Genomic DNA, 17,605 nt, shown 5'->3' with positions numbered 1-17,605 from the left:
GAAATACATGTTTGCTATTATTAAAATGTACCATGTGCTGCAAATCTTTGTATCTTTTGCTGGTCTGTGAAAATGGGCAACAACTATATCCTGACTGTGAGTTGTGGTTTGACTGGTTTTGTTTTCAACAACACAGGAAATGGTATAAAATCATTCTGCCTTTTGTGAATCACCATTGCTATTTTGAAACAGACTATTTATCAATTCATATAAGTTATATAAAATATATAAGCATTGTATCAGAGCTATGGTGAAGAATATGTATAAAGCTATGGTGAAGTTATGTATAAATGCTTTTTATGCATTTATACATAAACTATTTAGCCTAGAACTCCATATTATTGAAGTCAGCATGGTTTTAATGCTGTATAATCTATATACTCCAGTAAAGATAGACCTTGACTTGGGACCACAACTGAGCCAAAAATGTATGTTGCTAAGCAAGACAGTTAAGTGAATAATGCTCCATTTTATGACCTTTCTTGCCACAGTTGTGAAATGAATTATTGCAGTTGAATTAGTAGCATGGCTTCCTCATTAACTTTGCATGTTAGAAGATTGCAAAAGGTGATCACATTACCCAGGACTTTACAACTGTTGTAAGTAAGAGTCATTTGCCAAGTTTCTGAATTTTGATCATGTGACTATAAGAGTGCTGCAATGGTTGTGTGAAAATTGTCATAAATCAATTTTTAAGTGCTGCTGTGACTTCAAATGGTCACTAAATGAAATTCGTAAGTCAAGGACTACCAGTATCAGAAAATAATGTGAAGGGTGGAACTCTGTAAAAATAACCTATATTGTGATATTTTCACCCAAGAACAATATTCCATGTTATTGTTCAAACTTCCATGTTCAAATTAATTTATAATTGGGAATAATAGCTTCAAAATAATAGGAGACTATTGCTTAGACAGCATAATGGACACTTGTGAATCTATCAAAATAGCATTTTAAAATAGAAAGTAAACATTGATTCAGTTGCAATAAAAATTAATCTGTACTGCAAATAATTTTAATGCATTCATGACTTATAAATAGAGCAAATACAATAGAACAGATAAAATACTTTTTACTAGAAGTTGATAATGGGCTAGATTCATTCCTACTCAAGAAATAAGCTAATTATTTAAATAATTAAGTCTCAGGAGAAGAGCGGCATAGAAATCTAATAAATAAGTAAACAACCAAACAAACAAACAGACATTGCAATTGCTGTATGTACATGTAGGCTTATTTGCACGGGATCCTTAGTGTTCTCTGAGCTTGGTTTTTATTTATTTATTTATTTATTTATTATTTCTTGCACATATTTCAATACCTTCAATGAAACATCTGCAAGGTAAACCACAACACTCAGAGAAAATCAATTTAATTCAGGGACTCCAACCCTGAATTAAAAATATTATCTTCTATTGATGCTTGTGCATACAGAAGATCTAGATAGAAGAGTGTGCATAATAAAGCAAAAGTTCATATTCAGGATAAAATGTGGAACATAAAACATCTTTTTGGTATTGTGTGACTTCTTCCACATACCTTCAAATTCTGATGTTGAAAATACTTTCATATTCTTCCTAGACAAAATAAATGGACTCCTTTGTTTATTTGATTTTATCAATGGGTACTAATCGCTGATTGCCCTAGTTCTCAATAATAGGAAAGTCGATTGTTCATTTTAAATATTTTTATACCCACTCATTTCTGATTAATAGTTAACAATGTTTATACATACTAAACTATTACCAGAATATAACTTCAGTAAATATAGCATTGTGCAGTAGAATCCTAATTGTATTGTTAGAAAAGGAGGGAAATTTAATTGTTTTCTAGAATAAATTTACTTTAGTCACCTTGGAGTTTATACATTGGAATTCAAAATACACACCTAAATTGTCCGTTGCATTTCTCAATTTCTTTTATTATGCTGTGTGAATGTACAGTGGTCCCTCGATCATCGCGAGGGTTCCGTTCCAGGACCCCTCGCGATGATCGATTTTTCGCGAAGTAGCGGTGCGGAAGTAAAAACACCATCTGCGCATGCGCAGATGGTGTTTTTACTTCCACCGCAGCAGCGAGGAGCCGAAGATTGGGGTTTCCCCGCCGCCTCGCTGCTGCCGCTTATCCGCGCGCGCGCCGCCGGGGCTTCCCCCACCCACCCGGTTCGTGTTGTTGCTTCCCAGCTGGGAAGCGGGCCTCGCGCGCGCGCCGCCGGGGCTTCCCCCACCCACCCGGTTCGTGTTGTTGCTTCCCAGCTGGGAAGCGGGCCTCGCGCGCGCGCCGCCGGGGCTTCCCCCACCCACCCGGTTCGTGTTGTTGCTTCCCAGCTGGGAAGCGGGCCTCGCGCGCGCGCCGCTGGGGCTTCCCCCACCCACCCGGTTCGTGTTGTTGCTTCCCAGCTGGGAAGCGGGCCTCGCGCGCGCGCCGCCGGGGCTTCCCCCACCCACCCGGTTCGTGTTGTTGCTTCCCAGCTGGGAAGCGGGCCTCGCGCGCGCGCCGCTGGGGCTTCCCCCACCCACCCGGTTCGTGTTGTTGCTTCCCAGCTGGGAAGCGGGCCTCGCGCGCGCGCCGCCGGGGCTTCCCCCACCCACCCGGTTCGTGTTGTTGCTTCCCAGCTGGGAAGCGGGCCTCGCGCGCGCGCCGCCGGGGCTTCCCCCACCCACCCGGTTCGTGTTGTTGCTTCCCAGCTGGGAAGCGGGCCCCGCGCGCGCGCCCACGCCTTTGCTCGCGCCACTTACCGGGGCAAGAGGGGGAAGACCCAGGGGAAGCCGCTCAGCCCGGTGGGGAAACTCCACCATCTACGCATGCGTGGCCATAGAAAAAAAAGGCCACGCATGCGCAGATGGTGTTGTTTACTTCCGGGTTGAAAACTCGCGATATAGCGTTTAGCGAACATCGAGGTCGCGAAACTTGAGGGATCACTGTATTACATAGTAAGTTTCATTTTCACAAAGCTGGAAGATATCCAGAGTAATCACTGAGTGAAAGCAGCATGAGTATCATATTCATGTATGTAGCGGGTACTGATTTAGGTTACCTTACTAGTGCTTCACCGCCTTACAATTTTATCTTGAATAGTTCTTGGGAAAACCACATTCTGTACAGCTCAATAAAAATGCCATCAATATGCTATATATAAGAGCCAGATTGGTCTTGTGATAAAGGCACTGAGCTGAGAACTGGGAGCCATAGGTTTTTGTCTTACTTTGGCAAGAAGCCAGCTGGGTGACTTTGAACCATTATTTCCTCAGCCATAGGAATAAGGCAAGGACAAAATCTACAGGGATTCGTCCAAGGATTGTGAGAAATCAACACTGACTCGGCAGAGTTTTTTTTTAAATTTAGCATATTTATTTGGTTGCTATTTGACCAGAGCACCCAGGCAAATAACAAAGATAAAACCAGGATCAAAGTCACAGCCCTTTACAGCAGGGGTCCCCAAACTTTTTACACAGGGGGGCCAGTTCACTGTCCCTCGGACTGTTGGAGGGCCGGACTATTAAAAAAAACTATAAACAAATAATAATAATAATAATAATAATAATAATAATAATAATTTATTAGATTTGTATGCCGCCCCTCTCCGAAGACTCGGGGCGGCTCACAACAAGCGATAAAACAATATTGTACAGGCACAAATCTACTATTAAGAAAAAACTAAAAACCCTATCAATTTAAAAATCCCTATGCACACTGCACATACCTTGTTTTAAAGTAAAAAACAAAATGGGAACGTACTATTTAGAGGGGGGAGAAGATCTGAAATTCATATATGTTTATGTTTTGTTTTTAATTTTCTTTTGTTAACATCTGATTGGCTATACAAGGTTTTCTTGGCTTATGAAAAATGTATAAAGAAAGAAGGAAGCACTTTGGCATAATGGTTAATAAGTTAGAAATATAATTGGTGTTGCACTTTTTGAAGGAACATTAAGGAGGGAATTTAATTAAAAGAAAATGAATGTAACTGGATGACAAAATTAGAAAAAAAACCTTTTGCAACTTTTTTGATGATTGATATTAATTACTAACAAAATACCACATTTTATTCATGGAAAATTAGATGGTACACTGTGTTGTTTGAATGTATGTTGAGAGAAAAATTTAAAAAAATTACCCCCCCCCAAAAAACCAGTCCTTCCTTCCTCTGTCCCTCCATTTCATTCTTCCTTCCTTCCTTTCTTCCTTGTTCCCTCCATTTCTCCTTCTTTCCTTCCTTCCTTCATTCCTCTCCACTTCTCCTTCCCTCCCTCTCTTTCCCTTTTCTTTCTTTCTCTCTCTCTTTTCCCTGTGCTCTTGTCACTCACTGGCGGGCCAGATAAATGGCCTCAGTGGACCGCATGTGGCCGTGGGCCATAGTTTAGGGACCACTGCTTTACAGTATGGGTGTCAAACTCGTCATGTCACTTTTTCATCATCTGATGTTTCACGATGTTTTCCCCATTCGCAGAGATAGGATGGGTGTGGCCTGCACATGATGTAGCCAGTTTGACACCCCTGCAGCAGGAAAAAAATACACTGAGGTCCCGTAACTGATGTGCACACTCCAGACATACATTAAGTCCATTGATATCTTGGTTCACAATTCTTGTCTGGAGCAGGATCCGTATCTTTGTGGTCTTCTAAAAGGCAAGCAGAGATGGGCCTGCTAGAGAGACCGAGGCTATTCCACACAATAGAGATGCTTCTGAGGATCCACCAAGTGTCTGTTTCACCAATGGGGCTAGAGCATGCCCATTCTGCCGAAACTGTTGGGATGGGCAGGAACCAGGAGAAAGGCGGTCTAGAAATCGAATTAATAAATAAATTATAAATTATAAGCCATTGAGGATAGGTGTTCCTGCAAGTCACTGGCTTCATGCCATGTAGGACACACTAGCACCATGCTCAGTACAGCTCCCATGGCTGCAGTGTTATATGGATATACCATGGAGTGGCTCATATTGCATTCTGGACCAGCTGAAGTTTAGCTTTAATTCCATGCCTTTTAGCCATTCCACTCTCATATATTAAGCAAAAGTATTGGACTACAATTGGGTTTTAAAAAATTAAGGACATTATTTTTCTTATGAAAGTAATGGTGTAAGGTTCTCGGAACATGAGTTATTTGTTCAATCATTATTTTCCATATTAAGCCTTGATTCTGTGTGACATTATATACAGTATGTAAAGTATTTGTGATTATTTTAATAGAATACTTTACAATAGAACAGACGCACAAGGAATTTGTCTTTGGTGCATATGGTCTTAATATTAGATATTCCAATCCTAAAATATAAGGTATTTGTTAAATTTATTTGAAACATAGAAACATAGAAGACTGACGGCAGAAAAAGACCTCATCTAGTCTGCCCTTATACTATTTTCTGTATTTTATCTTAGGATGGATATATGTTTATCCCAGGCATGTTTAAATTCAGTTACTGTGGATTTATCTACCACGTCTGCTGGAAGTTTGTTCCAAGGATCTACTACTCTTTCAGTAAAATAATATTTTCTCATGTTGCTTTTGATCTTTCCCCCAACTAACTTCAGATTGTGTCCCCTTGTTCTTGTGTTCACTTTCCTATTAAAAACACTTCCCCCCTGGACCTTATTTAACCCTTTAACATATTTAAATGTTTCGATCATGTCCCCCCTTTTCCTTCTGTCCTCCAGACTATACAGATTGAGTTCATTAAGTCTTTCCTGATACATTTTATGCTTAAGACCTTCCACCATTCTTGTAGCCCGTCTTTGGACCCGTTCAATTTTGTCAATATCTTTTTGTAGGTGAGGTCTCCAGAACTGAACACAGTATTCCAAATGTGGTCTCACCAGCACTCTATATAGCGGGATCATAATCTCCCTCTTCCTACTTGTTATACCTCTAGCTAGGCAGCCAAGCATCCAAGAAATATTATAAAATATAAACAGGATTTTTTTCTGTACTTGTTTTTCAGTTTTGTCATTGTCATTTACTAGGTTCTCTTTCATTGGTTTGTTATTTTCCTCTGCAGCATTAAGGTCTGCTATGAATTCAAGGCAAGAACTATGTTTTTAAATTCTTACCTGCAGATTTCAGTACCCAGTTATATCGAGATCATTATCAATTGAACAGGTTATGGATGCAATGTTATTAGTCATGAAAGAAAAACTTGTGCAACTTGCTCCCTTTGCTGAAAAGCCAAGAATGAAAACAATGATAGAGACACTTATTGTCATGGCAACACCCAAAAGGAATTTCTTTGGTTTCCTTGGTAAAAATCCTCTGTCTGATTTAGAGTCTGTTTATAGGACAGTTTTCAAAGTACCAAAGTCAATGAAACGAAGACAGTGTGTTCAGAAAAAAAGTAGTCTGGGCCTTTTGTTTGTTTGTTTGTTTTTCTTTGTGGTCTAAAATAGAAAGATGCATGATAGTAGTCTCTCTGTGTTATACAGATAATTACTGACGTATGACCAGTTGCTTAGCGATCATTCAAAGTTACAACAAGCTACTTATGACCCATTTTGAAGTTATCTTGGCCACACACACATCACATGCTCACATTTTGGGCACTTTTCAAACCAGCTCTTCTGTTTGGCCATTTGCAGCAGCCTATGGTCACAGAGTTGCAATTTCTGATGGTTTTCGCCAGGTTTCTGGCATTTATTTCCAGTTTCTGGCACAAAACGCCTATTAGGTAAAATTGATTGATTTAACAGCCACTGCAAAAAAGGTCATAACATTGGGTCATAATATGATGACCTACTTAATGATTGTGATGCATTACGACCATAATTCTGGGCTCAATTACTGTTATAAGTTGAGTACTACCAGTAACTGTAATAGAAGTTCTCCAGGTTTAATAGCATACAGTTTTACTCATGGACATTGCAGTTGGCTTTCATGAACCTCAGAAATCTAAGCAAGAGTAGACCTATTTAATTAGGTGGCAGACAATTAAGAAATACCACATTAACAACATACCAGAAATAAATATATCACTTCTGTTTTGGTGCCATGAAAACTCTGTAGAATTATCCTCAATCATAAGGAGCTAAACTTGACTGGAAGGAGGTTTTAATGTATCTATTCAACATCCAAATAATTGTCTACCATAAATTGATGCAGGGAACAAATGTGATTTTCTTTTTGTGTATGCTGCTAGTTCAATTAATTCATCTAATTTGTTACTAGACTTTTTGTTATGCTGGGCTTCACCTTACGAGCCCCAATTAAGTCAGAAATGTAAATTCAAACATACATGCTGTTGTAAAATAAATTGGGGAGTCAGTTTATCAAAACTAAGGTATTGTACGCACACACGCACTTTAAAACAGCCAAAGTGCTCTCCCACAAACTACAAGCCTTGAATGCTGTGAAAAACAAAAACAAAACAGAGCAGATAAAGGCAGCTGTGAAGGCGTCACAGCCCCCTTCAAGAGTCCACAAAATGTACTTAACTGTGAAATATCCAAAAAGTCTTTGTAAATCCTGAAACAGCCCAAATCAAACAATACTCGTCCTTCTCCAAACAGATAATCTCCCACGCACACTCTCAGCGACGCTGGCAATTTATCAGCAGCCCCATTAGCCTAATTGCCCCAGCCACAGGTGTTCTCCCTTATCATTTATAATACTTGCACAGTTGTTCCCTTCTTGTCATAAACCTGCGCCTGCGAGCATCTATTAATCTTCCTCTGATTCTGATGATGACTCACTAATGGGGTCATTAGCTAATGGGCTGCCTGCACCATCCGATTCTGCTTCACTCCCAGAGTCTGCCCTTGACACAGAATCTTCACTGTACGAAGCTGTTGGCAGTAAAACCGGTCTCTGAGAACGTGAGAATTCTCCCAAACCAACATCCACAGTCAACTATGAAAATGCACTAGGATATTGTACATTAAGGCAATGACTCTAAATCATGGGTATCAAACTTGCTGCATCATGTTGCCATCACGTGACAGATGGTGAGGTTTTTCTCATTCACGGAGCTGGGATGGGTGTTGTTTGTGCACAGTGATGGGCTCCTACGGGAACGGTCAGGAACACAGTTCCGGTAGCAAAATTTGGAGCTCCACCCCAGAGCACCCAATTTGCACTGAAAGATGTTGAAACAAAATGCATAAGCCACGGCCACAGTAAAAATTTTGGTAGCCCATCACTGCTTGTGCATGATGCGTTCAGCCTGCAGGCCACCAGCTGGATACACCTGCATCAGTTATATGTTTATCCGAGGTAGGATTCATAGAAAATTTTGGTATAATATAGAGTTAATTATTAAAATTATAACCAAGTGATTTCAGTTTTTGTTTTGGTTACAACACTTTGCTAGAGATGGAGAAGGTTAAGATAGGAAAAACTGAGGACAATTGCAGAAGTGAATGAATGAAAATGGTCATGGTTGATGTTTACCGTTTTAATTAATCAAAATCCCAATCACAGGCTCCCTGTACTGGTGTTATTTTCTTTTATCTATTTATATTCTGAGAAAAGAAACTATGGATACTCCCCTCAAATGCACTTTATTGTGGTTGTGACCTTCGAGTAGTTAATTGAATATGGATAGCATAACATTGCCCAAGTGCTGGAAAACTTCCAGGCATTATATCAAAATGACAGTAACATTAGACAAGCTGCTTCGGAAAGTAGATTTTATTTTGTCTCTCCTGAGAAGAAAATTCTGAGGATAAAGTGGTAGGTCCCAATTTTTCAAGGAAAACCAGCTTGGCATCAACCCCTGTGGATGTTAAAAGCTTTGTCTAACTTCAAAGTGAAGTTGAAGCAACAGCCATCCCTAGGGAATGCGGCTATCAAATGATGTATAAAAAGCTGATTGTCACACACAAGGAAATGTTATTTAAGGAACTCAAAATAGGACTTCTTGTGAATGAGAACAATATTTCTTACAAGGAGGAACTCAGCAAGTGCTTTTCTGATGAATGACAGCTAAATCTGAGCAGGATGTTGAGATCTCAAGTTTAATAATTTTTAGTGTCAAGTTTTTGCTGGAATAATATTCTATTCACGACCTGATACTGTATTTTTTATATAGCAAATAGCAAATACAACTGTTTTGCAGCTTATTTGGTTTTTGTTTAGTATGTGATCTAAATCTCCTAGCTATATTTTTTCCAGTTTAAATAAAAGCAAGGTAAAATAAATGATTCAGCCTGACATAGGACCAACTAAAATGTTTTGCAGCTGTAGTTAATTCAGTTGTGATTTTGCTTAAAGCGGGGCTGTCAAACTTCGGGCCATGGGTTGGATGCATCACACGCCACACCCATGCACAGTTTAGCGAAGGGGGAAAAAGTCCCAATACATCACGTGACGCCACCATGACAACATGAATTTGACACCCCTGGCTTAAAGGTTTGCAGTAAATCCTTTAACATATTTTAATGTCACCTGTTTGAGAAATTGCTGCCATAGAGCTGACAAGGCACAGAATGTTGGGGCAGTCTTTCTCATTGCAGCCTCTAGAGTAGTGTGTGCAACCATTATAAATTTAAAAAACCCAAACAGGTCGCATGTAGCTCTAGGAAAGTCTGTTGTAAGTTAAATCTGTTGTTAAGTGACTGGTTACTAGTCGAGGATTAGCTGTAGTGATACTGACATCAAAAACTATGGAGGGCCACATGCCACCTTTCTCTGTTCTTACTCTTCTATATAAAGAAGAGCTAAATTGACTAGATCAGCTCATGACATAAAGAAATGTATCTGAAAGTTTATCATTTTTCACTTTTTTCTTCCTTTTTAAGATGAACAAGAATCTGTGCAAAAGCGAACTTTCACAAAGTGGATCAACACACATCTAGCCAAGGTAAAACATCTTTATGCTTTTTATAGAGTAAAAATGCTGAAGTAGTAAATCAGGAGACTTGAAACAAGATCTACCACTTGTAAAAAGAGAGCATTATCTCTAAAGGAAAAGTGGATAAAATGGATAATGTTGTTCTGCCAATTGAAGTGATTCTGAAGTGTTCCATTTGTATAGTGAAAAGGGAGCTGTTATTATTACAGCATGTGTTTCCTGTATAATGCTGGACAGGAAACTAAAAAGGAAAAGGAAAGTTTATATATACTTGTCTTTCAAAACTATTACTCTCTTTTTTAAAAGTATCTTAGAAAATTATAAATGTTTTCATGAATTATTAATTATATTGATTTTAAACCGCAAACAAAATGATACCAGGTTTTTTTCTAGCTGGTATTTTCAGAACATCACAATATTTTTTTTTCTAAGAAAGTTTACAAAATTATGCCTTTAGTATTAGAAAACTAACAGATATTTTAATACCCCACAATCCAGTTTAGAAATCGGAAGTCTCTGCTCAGAGATTGGAAGAAAGTTCTGGAATTTCATTCACATTCCCTCTCTCATCTTTTAAGAACAAATATCATTAGTGAAACCAGCATACCACTTTTTAGAGGTGTGCCATTGGAAGTTTAGTGAATGAAGCCTACATATTGTTGTGGTTAGCTCTGGCCCAGGTCCTGCCCCAAGGACTGTGGATGTGGGGGAGACATCCACATGCTGCAGACCTATTTTGCCCCCCCCTGGTGGAATCTGCTGATGAAGGCTCCTCTGACCAAGAAGACATGAGTGACAGGAAGGAGGAGAGTGTGGCAGACAGCTCAGAAGGAGATCAATTATCTAGCTCCTCCTTGGATTCAGAACAAGAGTTAATGATACAGCCACGCATGCGGAGAGCAATGCATAGGCAACAACAACTGAGAGATTATTATCAAAGAAAATGAGGCCACCTGTGGTTGGGTGGGGGCTGTGGTAATTAGTGAGGCTGCTATAAATAACAGCCTGTGGGTTTGGCCATTGTGGAGGATTATCTGATCATTGTGTTTCATGACTGCTTTACTGACTTTGACCTTTTGTGTGCTGATTTTTCCCCACTTTGAAACTAAACCAGAGCAAAGTGTGTTTCACTTTGTGAAAAAAGGACTGTGAATTGCCTCACAGCTGCAAGCTAAGTATCACAGAACTGATAAGGGACTTGTACAAATTACCATGTTGTTTGGAGACGAGCGCTCTTTGCTATACCAAAAGAGGGCTTAGTTTAAGTGAATTTTCATTATAAAGAACATTGTTTTGAATTTTCAAACGTGTGTGTGTCTGAAATTTGTACCTGTGAATTTTTGGGAGGAGTGTACCAGAGAGCCCGACAGGACACATATGAGGAATTTTTTCCACTTAAAAATGGCTCTGGATAATTTTCCAATCTTCTGGAGCAAATTTGGGAGAAATAGCCCTGAAACAAGAGACATGATGGCACAATGGTTAGAATCCAATACTGCAGGCTAACTCTGCCCACAGTCTGGAGTTTAATCTTGATGGGGTTCAAGGTAGATTGAGACTTCCCTCCTTCTAGGATTGGTAAAATGAGGACCCAGATTGTTGAGGGCAATACGCTGACTCTGTAAACTGCTTAGAGAGGGCTGTAAACAGTGAAGGGCTACCAATTTTTTTACTACCACACTATGGGTGTGACTTATGCAGGATACGCTGCATTTTCTTTCAACATCTTTTACTGCAAATTGGGAACTCCATTTTCACTACTCCACTGCATTCCCCCCATCTGGGCCCAACCATGGCTGTAAAGCACTATGAAGTGGTATATAAGTCTAAATGATAGTGCTATTGCTAAAAGTGACACACTATGTGTGGAAGGGGAATTGCTGGCTGGTGTATATGCATAGTGCTAATTTCATATTATCTTCAGAAAATTGGAACTGTCTGATTAATTTATCCCATGGAACCATGGGATAAGAATTCTTATCTGTCTTGTCTGTCCAATTATTTTATTTCTTTATCACACACACACACACACACACACACACACACACACACACACAAAATGCCACCCAACTCACTATGACCTTCGGCATATACCCCACCCATTAAAAAGCAGCAAAAAAAATTACAGTGGCAACCCATCAAAAATACTTAACAACTCAAACTATTGGGAATCCATTTAAACAGGCCTGTCCTTTATCTCTATGCAAGTCCACAAATCATCAACTTTTCAGTCCTAGAGTTGGCAAAAAAAAAAGTCTGAAAAGATTTCTCAGAACTTTATAGAAACTTTTCTTATTTTAATCTTGGTCAAATAACCAAATTTTATTTTCCTTCCTTTTACTTCTAACAACCTTGATCTTTAATTCATTCTAATGCTATCAGAGATTTTTCTCTCTCTTATGTTTTTATATTTTCCATTCCAAAAATTACTTTGAGGTATCAATCTCTTTTGTAAATTCAATACAAATTATTGTCCTGGTTGTTCACTTGGCTTATCATTTGTATTTTCACTAAATCTTCAAACTTTAACCATTTTCTTTTGTATATCCAATAAAACGTCCCTACCCAGATCATTTTCTTGGCTTTAACTGCCTTCTTTGTCTTATAATCCATGTTTCTTCTTATTCGGCATTTCTGCTTCTAATATTTCTAATCTACATTCACATTTGTCATTCCTTAATTAATGTATTGTGGACATAATCTATCCATAGAAACAGATAGCGTTGCTGACATTGGAACTGCTAAACTTTGAACCTATTCTTTAAATATCTCTAGGAACACTATTCATTCAAACTTGTTCATTTATAGAGTGCATTCAAATCTATGGGGGATCATTGTCTTGTAATCTCCTTTTGAAGAGCACGTGGGTAATATCCAGTCCTCTCCTTATCTGGAGACATTCCATAGAACTCTTGGTTCTTCAATGTTTGCCATGATCGGTGTCTCCACTCATTGCCAGTTTGCTTCCCCCACAATTTAATCATGGAAAGATGCTGATTGTTAACTGCCTTTCTATATACAGACATATATCAGGGGCAGATTGTTCCCAAATATGTTTATTCACATGTATTGTTTTAGAAGAAATACTGTCTCTGATCTCTGATCACCAACAGACTTGTTTTATTTGAAATCTGAGGTGGTATTCAGCCGCTTCTCATCGGTTCACACGAATCGTTGGTGGAAATTTGGCCAAGGTCACCAAACTGGTAGCGATGGCTGGCTGGCCACACTTCTGAACTGGTCCCCCAGTAGCCACTTGCTTGCCCCACCCGCCATGTTTGTAGCTACCATGTTCTTCGTGCACATGCTTCTCATTGCCTTGCAAGTCCAATGGGATGCGCATGCATGAAGAACATGGCAACAGCACAACAATAGTTTTTTCCCATTACCTCCGATACTTTTCACCAGCTTGCGGGCTTCTTTGCTGGCTACTTTCCAGCAGCGGCAGCTGGCTGGAGGGCCACCATACTCTAGTCAGCTTGCCTTTAGGACTTGGAGCAGCCACTGCAGAGGGTAAGAAGCCTAAACAAAAAGGCAGTGATGGGGAGGAAGCAGGGATGGGCCAAGGCCACTAAAGAGTGGCGAAGGAAGGGTAGGGATAGGTAGGTGGGGGGGAAATTCCTTCCTTTTCCTGTGGGTGTGGCTAGGTGGGGGGGGGGGTCATGTGACTGAGTGGGCATGGGCGTGAGTGATGACAAGTTGGCCATGCCCATACAGTAATATACCCCCCTCCTAGCCACACCCATTGAAACAGCAGCAAATTTTTTTGAAACCCACCATTGCTTAGACTCCATAATAGAGGATAGAGCAATTTTGAATATAAAGCAAAATAGGAGGCGGTATGAGAGGTGTGAAGCCAAGGAAAAATCTATAATATAAAGATAAGACAGGAACTTGGAAGAGTTAAACAAGAGCCATAAATCTTCTTTGACAGTTATGCTTTATCATCAGGGAAGAGGCGATTAAATTGTTAATATAGTTCTTAAATAAAGCAGATACACAGAAGGTTATTAAAGAGGATTACATTTTGAGCTGTATTGTTGGGTGTCCTGGAATTGATTCATTAGAGATAAAACCTGGAGAAGTGGGAGTTAAAATTAAAAAGTCTCATTTAAGTATATATTGAATATTGGATCATCCATACCATTAGATCTGGATATTAAAGGAACAAGAATTAAAATAGATGTAACTAGTCCTCAATTAACATCCCTAATTGAGACTAAAATTTATGTTTCTAAGTGAAACATTTGTTAAGTGAGTTTTGTTCTGATTTTTTTGGTCACATTTGTTAAATGAATGACTCAATTAATAACATGGTGGTTAAGTGAAGCTGGTTTCCCCATTGGCTTTTCTTGTCAAAATGTTGCAAAAGATTTTGACCCTGGGACACTGCAAACTCATAAATATGAATAAATTGTCCTAAATATCCGAATATAAATCAATATAAATCATGTGACCATGGAATTATGTGTGAAAAATTGTCATTTCACATTTTTTACGGCTGCTACAACTTGTGAGTAATCATTAAGAATTGTCGTCCATGAATCTGTCTTCTTAAAATGAGATCTTTCTCTATCCTTTAATCCTTTTAAGAAACAGCAGTTTACATTATTTAGAATTCTACAGTAATTTTAAGTATGATTGCATTGCAGAATGTTTTAAAGACATGACAATCCTGAAAAATTTAGTATTGGTTTTTTTGCTAATGTTACATGGCCTAGTAAGCTTTTTAAAAGAGCTGCTGAGTGGATTGACATTTTCTCTAAATTGTTTACCTTACTTCTAAGACCAATTTTCTGGTTCCTCTTTGCTAGTGAAGTTTCCGTTAATATTTATGTATAAAATTTTAATATGTTACGTTTACTATAAAAATATACAGTATTTATATATAATAATATAACATCTTTTATATTTTTGCATTTTGAATTGCATTTTTGTGCACCTTAGAAGTTTTTTCCCCTTTAAAAAAAAATTCTTATTATTCTGAATAATTTTGTATCATCAATAAATGTGCCCATCTGATTCCTACTCACTCTTAAAACCATGTTATTTTATAGTATCACTGCCAGGTTATCAGACTCCACATGTTTACTTGTTAAACATTTCTAAATTAGCATAATTGAAACTAATAAACACCAGTGAGAGATAGGGGATCAATTTAAGGCCTTTTAAGAGATTCCCTGTTCATTTTTAATGCTTTCTATTACACATGAAAATCATTAATAATATTTTACATTTTCTTACACAATTTTAAAATATCATAGTGTCAAAATGAAAACTACAAATAATTATTGAGATAATGTCGTTAGCTCTTACATAATATCCTTGTGTTTAATTATTTCTGAAAATAATTATCATGCTCATTAAAAACAGACATATAGGTAGCCCTCGATGACAAGTGGGACTGGAATTTCCGTCACTAAGCAATGGGGTTATAAAGTGTGACACTTTGTGGTTCTCACACTGAGTGACAGCAGTTCTGGCATGTCATTAAGCAAATCCTGCACTGTCATTAAGCACAACATCACATGGTTGCCATTGTAACCTACTGGCTTCCTCGTCAATTTTGTTTGGAAGCTGGCAAAGTGGGTGAGTGGTGGTGTGTATGAATGCAGGATGCTGTGATATCACAATTGCAAGTGTGTAGTTTGCAATCATGTGACCATGGGAATACTGTGACGGCCAGAACCTCAAAGACAGCTTGTAAGTACCACTTGCCCAGCACTGTCATTAAGCGAGCACCATCTGAATTTGGATTGAATTTGAACATTTAAAGATTCTTTAAGAAGCCATGTTCCACCACTGTAGTTTCACTCAATCAATCACAACAGAGATGGAAGGGACCTTGGGCATCTTCTAGTCCAACTTTCTGGTTAAGCAGAAGACCCCATTTCAGACAAGTGACTTCCCAGTCTCTTCTTAAAAACCTCCAGTGATTGAGCACCCACAACTTCTGAAGGCAAGTTGTTCCAATGGTTAATTGCCCTTACTGTTGGAAAGTTCCTCCTTAATTCCAGGTAGCTTCTCTTCTTCATTAGTTTCCATCCATTGTTTCTGGTCCTACCCTCTGGTGCTTTGGAAAATAATATCCCCCCCCCCCCGCTTTGTGGCAGCCTCTGAAATACTGGAATATTGCTATTATGTCCTCCTAGGCCTTGTTTTTTCTAGACTAGCCAAACTCAAATATTGCAACCATTCTTCATGTGTTCAAACTTATATTACAAAGTAATATATTAGAAAACAATGTGCTTCAGAAATCAATTAATCCATATAACTTTATTTCAGATAATATATCAATAGAAAAAAATAAATTCATATTTATTCTAATGTAGTGAATAAGCAATAAATTAACACGCTAGCTCAAGTCATCTGTTGTGTAGTAACATTCTTGCATTAAAAGAAATCCATACACAATCTCCCAGTAATAATATTACAGAAAGTAATAGTTTGTCTTGCAAAGACAAGTCAGACTGTTGTATTTCTGTTTTCCTGTTTTGTTCTTTTTAATCATATTGAAACTGCGTTCTTGGATGACCAATAATGGGACATGGATGGAGAGAGTATGCTATCTTTCCAATGGATCCCTTATGGGCTTTTTGATTCTGTTGATCACAGTATCCTTGTGTGCTTCCCTGCAAAGATTGGAGACATTTATACTCTGTTTATTCCTTCATAACATATGATGCCAGTCTATGTATGCAATAGGAGAGTGGGAGAGAAATCAGGTCCTTTAGTACTCCATGATGGTCGTCCCTGTCCCTTTTCTTGTTTAAGATCTACATAAAACTATTGAGAAAAGCAGGGGCCGTGAAAGCCTTTGGCTTACCATTTTTAGGGTATAGAATAGAATAGAATAGAATTTTATTGGCCAAGTGTGATTGGACACACAAGGAATTTGTCTTGGTGCATATGCTCTCAGTGTACATAAAAGAAAAAGATACATTTGTCAAGAATCATGTGGTACAACACTTAATGATTGTCATAGGGGTCAAATAAGCAATGAAGAAACAATCAATATTAATAAAAATCTTAGGGTACAAGCAACAAGTTACAGTCATACAGTCCTAAGTGGGAGGAAAAGGATGATAGGAATGATGAGAAAAACTAGTAGAATAGAAGTGCAGATTTAGTAAAAAGTCTGATAGTGTTGAGGGAATTATTTGTTTAGTAGAGTGATGGCGTTCGGGAAAAAAATGTTCTTGTGTCTAGTTGTCTTGGTGTGCAGTGCTCTGTAGTGACGTTTTGCGGGTAGGAGTTGAAACATTTTATGTCCAGGATGCGAGGGGTCAGTAAATATTTTCCCCGCCCTCTATTTGACTCGTGCAGTATACAGGTCCTCAATGGAAGGCAGGTTGGCAGCAATTGTTTTTTCTCCGCCCTCTTTTTGACTCGTGCAGCATACAGGTTCTCAATGGAAGGGCAGGTAGGCAGCAATTGTTTTTTCTGCAGTTCTGATTATCCTCTGAAGTCTGTGTCGGTCCTGTTGGGTTGCAGGACCAAACCAGACAGTTATAGAGATGCAGATGACAGACTCAATGATTCCTCTGTAGAACTGTATCAGCAGCTCCTTGGTTGCAGCTTCACCTAGCAAAAGCAGCACTGAAAATTCTCCCTATTACTTTTGCTAATTTTACCTGGATTACTATAAATCACTTAATATGGGGCTTTTCTTGAAGATCACCCAGAAACGTCAAGTGGTACAAAATTCAGAAGGCTCTGGGCTTGTGTGCTGATATGGAAACTCCATATCAGCACAAAAGTGCTTGTGTAGTGCATGTCTTGTGTATATAAAAGGCTGCCTAAGTCAGCAAGAAATGATTGCT

The 17,605-nt window shown here is 38.7% G+C and overlaps 1 protein-coding gene across 1 annotated transcript in view; it reads left to right on the top strand.

Moving 5' to 3' along the window:
* The window catches only part of SYNE1 (spectrin repeat containing nuclear envelope protein 1), a 354,964-nt gene that overhangs the window by 44,242 nt on the left and 293,117 nt on the right, over positions 1-17,605 (top strand). The window contains exon 3 of the mRNA XM_070733725.1: positions 9,730-9,791. Coding sequence (XP_070589826.1) covers positions 9,730-9,791 — 62 coding nt within the window. The remainder of the gene's footprint in view (positions 1-9,729; positions 9,792-17,605) is intronic.

Source organism: Erythrolamprus reginae, chromosome 1, assembly GCF_031021105.1.
Source record: "Erythrolamprus reginae isolate rEryReg1 chromosome 1, rEryReg1.hap1, whole genome shotgun sequence".
NCBI lineage: Eukaryota > Metazoa > Chordata > Lepidosauria > Squamata > Dipsadidae > Erythrolamprus > Erythrolamprus reginae.
The sequence above is the reverse complement of the archived record's forward strand: the minus strand, read 5'-3'. Positions and strand labels throughout refer to the sequence as shown.